Raw genomic sequence first — 12,497 nt, 5'->3', positions numbered from 1 at the left:
ATTTATTTATTTTTAAGATTTTATTTATTTATTTGACAGAGAGAAATAATAAGTACACTGAGAGGCAGGCAGAGAGAGAGAGAAGGAAGCAGGCTCCCTGCTGAGCAGAGAGCCCAATGCGGGACTCGATCCCAGGACCCTGAGATCATGACCTGAGCCGAAGGCAGCGGCTTAACCCACTGAGCCACCCAGGCGCCCTGAAAGATTTTAATAGCTCTGGAAAGTCAAAGAACATGTATCTAATTTCATTTCCGGAGAAAATTACCATCTACTGAACGAACACTTTGACTGAACGTATGTAATAGCCACCATTTACTCTCTAGCTATTATGGGCTCAGAATGGTGCCGGGCAAATGTCAGCACTTAAAATGCACTTCTCCCCCTAGACAGGCACTGTCTTTATCCCCATTTTATGGATGGGATAACAGAGGGTCAAAGAGGGTAAGTCAACTGCCCACGATCAGCAGTCAGCAAGCAATGCATCGCAAAGTTGGTCCAAAGACTATGTGATCTTGGACTTAAGTAGCTTCACCAAGACCTGGAAGAGGACCATGAGGCTTCCATCAGATTCTTTACTCCTGGACCACTAATATTGAAGGGAAGTCCAGAGCTGCTCCCAGGGAAGACTTCTCCCCAACTCCTAGGGGCTGCCCTAGGCCCCTACTTCTATAGACCACTTGGTTCTTCACGTCAGCAGAATCGGGGAATGACCAACTGTGCCGCCGAGCAACCTGCTCAGCCACCCTGGCTCGGAGGCCAGTGCTCCCCCTACCTACCATTGATGTCGGTGGGCAGGTGCTTCATCATGGACCCAGACTCACAGGCTTCAATGTAGAAGACCATCTGTGAGGCGAACAAGACAGGTGACCTCACACCCTGGCCAGGCACAGACCTCACACAGATGTTACTCTGGCCCTGCCCACTCTTCTCACCCATTCTTAAGGGTCTTTTACTCTTGCTTCTGGGAGAGATCTCTGTTGGGAGAGGCTGCTGCCGGAGGCTACAGAAGCTGTTGTCAGACAAACCAGAAGGACTGCAATCTATCCATAACTAACAGTCTAGAATGATCTATTAGTTGAAATGGCGCAAGGCAAATGGTGCCACAGATAATGCTTAAGAGAATCGTTCCTCCATCCAATGCAGGGAGACCATGCGGCAGGCCAATTTCCACATTTCTATCCTGTATGTGTTCAGACCATTCAGTCTGCATAAAGGCTGCTACAGGGACAGGCCGGGGCCAAATAAGATGGTGGTGTTTTCCTCCCCAGGGGCTCCCAAACTGGAGTCAGTGCTAAGAACAGTGGTCTTCAAAGCGTGGTCCCCAGACCATTAGAGTCAGCATCAACTCAGAAAGGCCCGTTCTCAAGCCTCACCCCAGGCCTCTGAGTCAAACTCTGTAGGTGGGGTCCACACTGTGTTTGAACTAGAGCTCTAGTGATTCTGAGCTAACAGCTAAAGCCCTAGGATCACTAAGGGTGAATCCTGGAAAACCAGTGGTCAAGACTGATCACAAGGACACTCTCCAGAAAACAGTCATTTGGAGTTGGGGCATCAAGGAGAGGGTCGGCTCTGCGCCCCCCGCCTTCCTCACACTCCTTCCCCACCAGGCCACCCCAAGTGCTGATGTTACCTTTTGGTACATTTTGTGTTCGTACATGTAACGGATGGTCTCATTCAGGTCCTTCACGTGAAGCTGAAAGGTAAGAATATTGACATGTGGACCGACATATGAAGAGAAATCATTTGCTGGATAACCCACTAATAAAGCCCTAATGCTGCTCTGTAAATTCTTATTTACTGGCCCTTAGGAAGAATCATGGTGACCGACGACATTACCCCAAAGTGGTACCTCGCATGTTCTATTCAAATATTTAAAAGGCGGGGACGCCTGGGTGGCTCAGTTGGTTAAGCAGCTGCCTTCGGCTCAGGTCATGATCCCAGCGTCCTGGGATCGAGTCCCACATCGGGCTACTTGCTCCGCAGGGAGCCTGCTTCTCCCTCTGACTCTGCCTTCCACTCTGTCTGCCTGTGCTCGCTCTCACTCTCTCTCTCTCTTACAAATAAATAAATAAAACCTTTAAAAAAAAAATCAAATATTTAAAAGGGGGAAGAGAATGTGCTTTCTCCTTCATTATTTTGTCTGGAGCATTCAGAGGCTGGGTTCTGTTATTGCTTCTAGTGCCATGTACCCAAGTCTGGAGACAGTTTACTGAGGCTGGGATATGAAGAGAAATGTATGCAAAACCTGAGAGGCTCTAGATAGATTTTGGGCCACTAAGCCTGGCCCCTATACTCACCTACCACACACAGAAATCAACCCTGGTCGAACACTAGAAATACACATCACAGTCTGAATGTTGACCCCAAGCTTTTGTTGGCCAGTCTCCTACTCTGTCCTCACAATGTTAAGAAAGACTGGATACCTGGAAGGCTCAGTTAAGCATCTGCCTTCGGCTCAGATCATGATCCCGGGGTCCTGGGATTGAGCCCACATCTGGCTCCCTGCTCCAAGGGAGCCTGCTTCTCCCTCTCCCTCTGCCTGCCACTCCCCCTGCTTGTTCTCTCTCTCTCTCTGACAAATACATAAAAAATGTTAAACAAAAAACAATGTTAAGGGAAACTCACATCGTCATTCGGAAACACCAGTATGCCAGTAGCTCCATGATCGGTGAAGTAAATGAACACATGATCCCGGGGGCCACTGCCAAGAGAGGGTGACAGACAAGGAAAGTCAAACCAATTCCTAACCCCATTTCCATTTCTCTGAAAAGTTGCTGTAAGAAAGAAGCTCGAGGCCTACAGTCTCCCAATGAAGAGGAACGCAGGGCCTGCGGTCAGCCCTCGCCCTCCGCTCCCACAGAGGGTCACCTTGAACCACAAGGCACATGGAGAGCTTCAAAGCTATGAATGATGGCTGGGGAGGAAGGGACATTCGCTGAGCAGTCAGTCATAGGACCAGGTGTGATTCAAACTGGGGGAGGGGAGTCCTTTGGTAATTGGGCCCCATGCCAGCAGCCACACTCTCCAACCAGATTGCCCCCAAATGAGGAAGGAAGCCAGGACACAGAGAGGAACACAGTCCTTCAGCTCTGACTCCTTCCTTTCTGGGCCCCTCAGACTGCACACCGACTGCCCCCCCCATCTGCCTGCCCACACACTTCCCCATGCCTGCCCCTTCCCTCCTGAGAGGTACAGTACCACTGAGACAGTCTGAGGCATGGCACCTGAGTCCCTGCCATCACTGAGAAGTGCTGCATGAAGAGATGCTACACATCTCTGACCCATAGCCTGTGGCAGGCAGTGGGGCTGGTTTTCCCCAGCACGAGGGCTGGCGCTGTGCACGTGAATGTGCTCCTCTCCCCACCAGGCTCACCTTGAATACGGCACGGAACTGGCAGGCCAGACCCTCTGACCCAACCAGCTGCGAGGCTCTGTGCCTGTCTCGGTGTATCCCGCTGGTGGCGGAACATACCAGCTCTAGGATCCGTGGACAGCAAAAAAGCAGTGGGTTCAAGTGACAGGGAACATTTCATTAACAATAATGAGGGATGGGGCACGTGGGTGGCTCAGTGGGTTAAAGCCTCTGCCTTCGGCTCAGGTCATGATCCCAGGGTCCTAGGATCAAGCCCCACATCGGGCTCTCTGCTCAGCAGGGAGCCTGCTTCCTCCTCTCTCTCTGCCTGCCTCTCTGCCTACTTGTGATCTCTGTCTGTCAGATAAATAAATAAAATCTTAAAAAAAAAAAAATGAGGAATCCTGGCTCCTTGAGTGAGTTCGGGACACAAACAGGCTCCCCAAAAAAGCCTCCAGCTCTGCACAGCCTGTCTTAAGTCAGGACAGAGCTCCCGGCTCTGTCACTTCTCGGCAGGAGCCAGGCCAAGAGTAAAGGACGCCACCTCTTCTGGGTCCCAAGTCATTCAGAAAAGTGTGGGAGCCACAAAACAGACATTACCTCTTCAAGACCTTTCCAGATCCTTTGCCCTTCACTGCTTCCTCATCACCTCTCAAGACGGCGAGGAAATTCTGCGGGGTGACGTCCTACAAAGAGTTGAAGTGAAAACCAGCTGCAGCTGTCATTCTCAATCCGAGCGTCTGCGGAGTCTGTGGCAGACCCGGGCCCGCGCTCCAGCCGTCTTCAAGGCTCCAGGTTTCACTGCGAAGACTTTGGAGCCAGGTAAGGCCCAAAGCAAGGCCAGTGTTTCTGGGGCCTGTGCATGACCCCTTGTCAAATACCCTTGCCTTTGGCTGATGGCAACTCAGCAAGCTTGCCATTCCTCCTGACCATTGCAAAGTTCAGGTGGGGAAACCCAAAGATGCGGGGAGGTAGGGACAAACAGCAGAGGAAGAGTGAAGCCCCCCCAAAGGCACAGCCAAAAGGGACGGAAACTTCAGCCCTGGGCCTCCCTTTGCGTTCAATATGCAGCCTAGAAGGTCAAATCCCAAGGATGCTTGATTTCCTTAAAGATTAAAGATAACACTGGGGGCACCTGGCTCAGGTCATGATCCCAGAGTCCTGGGATCCAGCCCCCTGTCAGGCTCCTAGCTGAGCAGGGAGCCTGCTTCTCCCTCTCCCTCTGCCTGCCGCTCTGCCCACTTATGCTTTTTCTCTCTGTGTCAAATAAATAAAATCTTAAAAAAAAAAAAGGGAACATTGATGTCTGATCATTTAAGAAAAGCAATCCAGAAAAGTATAAAAGTGTGTGAGGGGGAAATCTTACCACCTAAAATCTTACCAAAAATCTTACCACCTAAGATTCCAGACATTTCCTTATCTCACTATATAAAAATAATTTTATAAAAATGGGATCATCAATATTACACGTATGATGTGTTCAATTTAAGTGTACTTAAATTTAAAAGAAACTGAAAGAACTGCTGAATTTTGGATAAATGCTTCTTTACCACCAGGAATATTAGTTCCTAAACGATCCCTCTGAAATCAGGAAAGAGAAACTGTGGCAAACCATAAGGCGGCATCATTTTGGGGCTTTTTAAAAAAAATGTGTCAATTAATACAACTTGAAATTGATTAGGAGGAATTTAATTTGGAAGTGACATACGATAATTAATGAAAACCTATCTTCAGCGAAATCCAGGGATACGCTGCACCAGGGCTGGTGCTGAGAACACTGATTTTCAGAAAACAGCACCAATCTATAATTGGATTAGCACCAAGACATCAAGAAAATCAGGTATTACTGAGGGAAATCTATTTTCAGGCTTAAAGTGCAAGACTAGAAACTAAAGATCAGTAGACTAACTCTTTTCCCCATGTTTTCCCTCGGCTTTCTTACAAAACTCTCAGAAATCATTCCTCAAGCACGAATCTTACTAGAAACATGAAGCAATGACCAGAGATCAGTCTAGTGAGGTTCTGACCCTGGAAATGCAAGAACGAGGGGGAGAACCATCCCCGGAACGGAAACAGCCCGTGCTGCCTCCAGCCCGCGCCCCTTACCTCGCCGGTGTAGTCCTTCAGGACCCCCGCATACACGTCAGAGCCATTGGGTCTGTTGATCACGATTCCTGGCGTGGGGTTGCTGAAAACCAAAGGATACCTCTGAAGCAGGCAATAGGACATGTCTTGGAAATCTCTCTTCAAAAATACACGCCCGTATGTATATAAGCAGAAAGTGACTGTGTTTGCCAAAGCCATGTCTCATCGCCCACATGGTCGCCCACATGCCAGGGGCTATAGAGCAGGGGTGGGGGGTGGGGGGGCTGGTCTCAGGCAGCCCACAGGCCTTGAGTTCTTGGCAGGAGTGGTGAAGGGCTGTCCTGGAAACTGAGGACAGGTGTGTCTGGCCTCCTGTGGCAACCATATAGCATCCTGAGGCCAAGACCTGTGCAAAAGGCCTCTCAGAGCAAAACTAGAGAGAAAGCCAGGACAAAAGACAAGACTTTAAGACACGAGCTGAAGACGTGAGCACTCAGAATGGATTACGAGCCATCCTGGGGTCACCCCACTTTGGCCCTTGGCTCCAGCAGGGGAAACAAGGGGTGGAGAGAGAAGCACCGGTCACGTGTGGTACCCACCTGCTGCCCCTGATCTCCAGGAAATCAGAGAAGCAGGCGTGAGGTTGTAAAGCTGAATTCAACAAATAATGAAAGCAAACAAGCACAGAAGGAAAGGGGCGTCGGATCTAAGCTACAAACCAGAACCTTCTAGGCATGGGGGCTCTGGAGGTGACCCCTGTGTGCTGACCACCCAGCCCCTCGAGCCTGTCTGGGTGGTCAGGATCAAGCATCACAGAATCCAATGGTGAGTTCTCTAAGCCCAGAAGGAACCTATACTTTAAACTCTTCCAAAGCACCAGCCCCGAACACCCTTCAGCGCCCACTTTCTATGCCGCTGCTACTAGCAAGTGGCTCCAAGTTCTACAGGAAGCAGCCCTGTGGGATTCCATCTGCGGGTCTGTTCACATCCTAAGGTCTGCATTCTAACGCTAATTCTAAAGATTCCTGTAAGTTCATATGAGCTTAAGAAAACTATATCCTGGCAGGGGGTAGGGGCATGCCTGGGTGGCTCAGTGAGTTCAACGTCTGACTCTTGGTTTCAGCTCAGGTCATGCTCTCAGGGTCCTGAGATCAAGGCCCCAGGTCAGGCTCCAGGTTCCACGTAGAGTCTGCTTGAGATTCTCTCCCTCTGCCCTTCCACTGTCCCCACTAATGCATGTGTGTTCTCTCTCTAAAATAAATAATCTCTTAAAAAATGCTAAGAAAAAATTACATATATATATATATATATATACATATATGTGTGTGTGTACACACACACACACACACACACACACACACACACACACACTTTTTTTCCCCCCCGAATTCACCATCAAGTTCAAGACACTGCCTACTTACTCTTCTGAGTTGGCTATGTCATCATACATCATCACAATGATCTGCTCATCAGGAATCCCATTTCGGTGAACGATCTGGTAGGCATGGCATGCATCGGCCTGGGAGAAATGATTTTGTCAAGTGTTAGATTTTTCCCAGAAGGAAGCAGATTTTGGAGTTCTAAGGAGCAACACATTCTTTCTCAACAGAAGACATGCTCTGAATCATTCCCTATTGGTTAAGGTAGTTAAATGATTTTAGAACACATACATTAATATTTCTTGCAACCCAATTTTTTTTTAAAGATTTTATTTATTTACTTGACAGACACAGATCACAAGTAGGCAGAGAGGCAGAGAGAGAGGAGGAAGCAGGCTCCCCGCCGATCAGAGAGCCCGATGTGGGGCTCGATCCCAGGACCCTGGGATCATGACCTGAGCCGAAAGCAGAGGCTTTAACCCACTGAGCCACCCAGGCACCCCTCTTGCAACCCAATTTTTAAACCTTCCCCACCTTGCCCATTATCCAAAGTCTCATCTGTCTGGCAATTGGCATAGATGTGGACTACACACAGACAGGCACGCACACACAGCACCACTGCTATGAGTGACCAGGACCTTAGGAGGTGCTGGATATTTTATTTCCCTTTTCCACACCAAGTAAAAGTCCCCTGAAAGCACTGAGCTGCGTCCAAGGAACGGAATGATGAACTGCAGGTCAAGGCTTACTTCTGTATCAAACAGGGTTTTTCTGATTCAAGTAACTTTTGCTGCCCAAGCTGCAGTTCAGAGAATTGAGCAAAAACCCAGAAGTTCAGCTCTGGAATTGACAGGAGGCACGCACTAATGTACTCTTTAGCTTAAAAAAATAACAATGAGGGGCTCCTGGGTGGCTCAGTGGGTTAAAGCCTCTGCCTTTGGCTCAGGTCATGATCTCGGGGTCCTGGGAATGAGCCCCACATCGGGCTCCCTGCTCAGCAGGGATCCTGCTTCCCTTCCTCTCTCTCTGCCTACTTGTGATCTCTGCCTGTCAAATAAATACATAAAATCTTTAAAAAAAAAAAAAAAAACAATGACAGCAAGGGTGACAACATTAGGGATGAGAGACAAGCTTTGTTAATGGGACTCCTTGTCCTTAAAAGGGTGAAGACATTCTTTGCTTCCTTTCCCGATGCCACGTGGTATACTCCAGGACATGGGAGTCACTTGAGGACCAGAAGAAAAATGCCCCCCAACTTTCTGCTTCTGTTTCATGGTGTCCTTCAAGAACAAAGACATAGGGGACCTGGGGTGGCTTAGTCCCATTAAGTGTTTGACTCTGGATTTTGGTTCAGGTCACAATCTCAGGGTCGTGAAACAGAACCCCGCGTCGGGCTCCACACTCGGTGTGGTGTCTGCTTGAGATTCTCTCTCCCTCTCCCTCTGCCTCTCCCCCTGCTTGTGTGCTCTCTAAAATAAGTAAATCTTAAAAAGAAAGAACAAAGACATAAACATGAAGAGAATAAAGAGCCCAGCTATCCGCCTCTCTAAGGAAGAGCTTTAGGAACTGGAGCTCCTGCACACGTTACACTCTCCGCATCACCGAGCACGGCAGTCAAGCCTTACAGCCAGCACTTTCCCTACGGATGCCTTACAGGACTTCACGGCCACAATGGTGTTAAATACATAGTCATTGAACACCAGGTGGACGAGTCCAGGGTCTGGCCCTTGGGAGCTGCTGGAGGAGCGGACGGCTGCATAAACACGAACACTCATACATGTGTCGACTTTCTAGTACTTGTCAGGCACCGGGCTGGGACTCCTACGCATTATGTCATCTGATTCTCGTAGCAACCCTACACGGTCAAGGTAATGATCCCCACATTATAGATAATGAAACGGGAGCTTAGGGAGGGTAGGGGACCCGCCTGAGTCACCCAGCTCTGAGTGAGATACCTCTGGCACTCTGACTCCAGAACTTGACATGACTAATCATGAAAGTTAGAGAAGCCTGGGGAGCATGAGCAGCTGAAAATCTAAAGAAGTCATTTGAAAATAATGACTAAGTATTTCGTATATACACAAACTGTTAAAACATTTAAATCCTTGTTTCTGTGGAATAATGAGAATCCTCAACAGCAGCTGTGGTAAGAAAGGAAACAGCCCCCAAAGATGTCCACATCCTAATCCCCAGAGCCTGTGACTAGGTCACGCCACATGACAAAGGGGAATTAAGACATGGATGGATTTAAGATGGCTCATCTTAAATAGGCTGACCCTAAAATAGGGAGGTTATCCTGGATTATTCCGGTGGGCCCAACGTGATCATAGGGGTCCTTGAATGTGGAAGGAGGAGTTGGTGTCAAGGATTTGATGTAAGAAAAGACTCAACTATCACTGCTGGCTTTGAACACGGAGGAAGGGGCCAGGGGCCAAAGAGACAGCCTCTAATAGCTGGAAAAGAGGGCGCCTGGGTGGCTCAGTTGGTTAAGTGACTGCCATCAGCTCAGGTCATGATCCTGGAGACCCAGGATCAAGTCCCATAACAGGCTCCCTGCTCAGTGGGGACTCTGCTTCTCCCTCTGCCCCTCCCCCCTCTCATGCTCTCTCTCATTCTCACTCAAATAAAAAAATAAAATCTTTAAAAAAAAAAGAAACTTTGACTATAAAATAAAAGCTGGAAAAGATAGGAACATGAGACCTCCTCCAGAGTCCCCAGAAAGGAACACAGCCTTCCTGACACCCTGATTTAATATGGTAAGACCCATTTCAGAGCCGTAACATAATAACTGTGTTAAGCCACTAAGCTTGTAGTGATCTGTGACAGCAACAATAGGAAACTAATCCACTGATGGTGGAGGTTCACTGGGATCAGCTCTCCACTTGGGAAAACACCTTCCCATTATCCAACTGAGCTGAGGCTCATCCCTGCCAATGCAGTGTTTCTGCTCCTAGCAAAACCCTGCAGAAACTCTACCCATGTGCAGTAGAAGATTACTCACAGCAAAAAAAAAAAAAGAAAAAAGAAAAAAAAGAAATAACCCAAGGACCATCAATAGCTGGAAAAATAAACTCCTGTGCTCATATAATGTGATCCCATAAAGCTCACGGAAGTGGACGGAGGAATGGATGAAATACAGCCCATGTTTCAAAACAGATGAATCTTAGGAACATAATGAGAAAAAGAGCAAGTCATAGAAAAATACATTCACTATCATTACAGTTACACAGAGACCAAAACAGGGCAAGCAAACATTATGTTGTTTATAATTAAATACTCATGTGGTGAAACCATAAAGCAAAGTGAAGGAATGACGGAGAGAAAACGCACACACTCACCTTCTGGAGGAAGGGAGGGGACTGGATCAGATAGGGGATAGGGTCTTAGTCACGATCTTTTTTTATTTAAGTCTGATACAGGTATTCATTTTATTATGAAATTGCACACACACTCTAAAGACAGTTGTTTGCTTTGTTTTTCATTTAAAAAAAAAAAATTCAAACCAGTATGTCAGATTTCACCTACCCTTATGATGAAAGTAGAAGTGAGCAGGCACACCCACCCACTCCTTGGTGACAAGTCATCCTACTATTGATTTCTTTTGGCAGAAGCCAGATTCATTTAAAAACATGAAGACACTTAGGAATAAACCTAACAAAAGTATAAGACTTGTACAGTGAAAATTCAAAAATGTTGCAGAGGGAAATTAAAGATCCAAATAAGCAAAGAGATACCTCATATTTGTGGATCAGAAGACTTAATAGTATTAAAATTAAAAAAAGAGATCAGCAGGTTATTTTGCAGAAGTGGACATGATGATCCTAAAACGTATAGGAAATTGCAAAAAACCCAGAATAGCCAAAACAGTTTTGAAAAAGTTTAAGGACTTTCAGTTCCTTTCGTATATTCAATGTATTATGCACTGTATTCTTAAAATAAAGTAGCTAGAGAAAAGAAAATGTTATTACAAAAATTATAAGGAAAATATATTTATGATGCTGTACTGTATTTACAGAAAAAGATCTGCATATAAATGGACCTGTGCAATTCAAACCCATGTTGTTCCAAGGGTCACCTGCACATCAGAGAAAGAACAGTCTTGTCAACAAATGCGGTGGGGACTATTTGGAAATCCACATAAAAAGATGAACTTGGGCCTTCATTTCACACCATTTACAAAGATCAAACCAAAATGCATCATAGACTTAAATGTAAGGGCTAATATAATAAAACTTTGGAAGATAACTTAGAAAATTCAGGACCTTAGCCAAAGACGTTGAAGATAAAACACCAAAAACATGGTTTATAAAAAGAACAAAAATATACACTGGACATCAGCCAAATTCAAAACCTGAATGCTTTAAAAGACGGCATTAAGAAAACGAAAAGACAAGTAACAGAGCAAGAGAAAGCATTTGCAAACCACATACTGAGAGAACTTGGACCTGGAATGTGTAAAGAAATCCCAATACGACAATTAACCCGCTCAAAAATAGAAGATTTTGAACCAACAGTTCACCTAAGATACACAAATGGCTAAAAAGCACATAAGATGCTCAATATCATTAGTAATTTCGGAAATGTCAATAAAACCATAAGATACCAGTTCACAGCTAGATAGAAAATAACAAGTGTTGGTGAGAACTTGAGAACCAGCAACCTCCTCCATGCACTGCTTGTGGGAACGCCAAATGCTGCCACCATTTTGGAAAGCAGTTAACGTTTTCTGAAAAGGCTCAACACAAAGGTACCATATGATCCAGCAATTCTATTCTTTCTGCCCAAGAGAAAAGACAATTATCCGAATGAAGATTTATAGAAAAATGTTCTTAGCATGATCGTTCGCAATAGGCAAAACATGTAAACAACCCGAATGTCCATCAATTGGGAAATGGACAGAAAAACTGTGATCCATACATACTGTTCACTATTCTTTGCCAACAAAAAGGAACAAAGTACGGACATGCTACAACACAAGATAAACTTCGAAAACATTATGCCAACAGAGACAAGAGAGTACATGCCCAATGGCTCCATTTGTATGAAATGATCAGAAATGGCAAAGTTATAGAGACAGAAGGTATATTTTTAGTGGTGGTGGCGGGCTGGGGATGGAGGCTGCAAATGGGCCGGAGGGGTCTAACCGGGTAGACAGAAATGTTCTAAAACTGATTTAAGGTGCTGTTTGCACAACTTGGTAAATTTACTACGAAATCACTGAGTTGTATACTCGAAGAGGGTGAATTACATATCCACAGGGCTATATATTTTAGAAAAGGCAGGCTCGGTGTGTCCTGTGTTGGCGCTCTCCTCCACTATCTGGACTCGTCCACCTTGACAGGCGGCACATGCTTTTATCCCCGTGTTGAAAATGGGGACAAACTCTGGGAAGGGCTCAGAGAGTCCAGCATGAGTCTCCTGACCCCGACCATGCCTTGTGCCCTTCTCCCACAAGCAGCTCTCTCGCTGTCAGGTCATGGTTCTCTCCTGGGTCTGTGGAGGTACCAGTTGTCTCCAACTTTGTTACCTCAAAGGGATTCTTCGTTAGGCTCAGGTCTATTTACTGGCACTCAAAACAAGTAAGAATCGGGTTAAACTGAGTCAAATACTTCAGAAATGGTGTTAAAAGCCACTTGAATTACTTCCCTGGAAATATCTGGCCAAATGTATTTCCTTCTTAA

At 46.3% G+C, this 12,497-nt stretch overlaps 1 protein-coding gene across 1 annotated transcript in view; it reads right to left on the bottom strand.

Annotated features, from left to right (window-relative positions):
* Positions 1-12,497, bottom strand: part of LGMN (legumain) — a 33,804-nt gene that overhangs the window by 7,554 nt on the left and 13,753 nt on the right. Inside the window, exons 3-8 of the mRNA XM_059373495.1 lie at positions 6,859-6,956; positions 5,459-5,540; positions 3,953-4,038; positions 2,626-2,701; positions 1,631-1,693; positions 777-843 (exon numbers count right to left, since the gene is read on the bottom strand). Coding sequence (XP_059229478.1) covers positions 777-843; positions 1,631-1,693; positions 2,626-2,701; positions 3,953-4,038; positions 5,459-5,540; positions 6,859-6,956 — 472 coding nt within the window. The remainder of the gene's footprint in view (positions 1-776; positions 844-1,630; positions 1,694-2,625; positions 2,702-3,952; positions 4,039-5,458; positions 5,541-6,858; positions 6,957-12,497) is intronic.

This window comes from Mustela nigripes, chromosome 13, assembly GCF_022355385.1.
Source record: "Mustela nigripes isolate SB6536 chromosome 13, MUSNIG.SB6536, whole genome shotgun sequence".
NCBI lineage: Eukaryota > Metazoa > Chordata > Mammalia > Carnivora > Mustelidae > Mustela > Mustela nigripes.
This window is presented reverse-complemented; position numbering and strand designations above follow the sequence as displayed.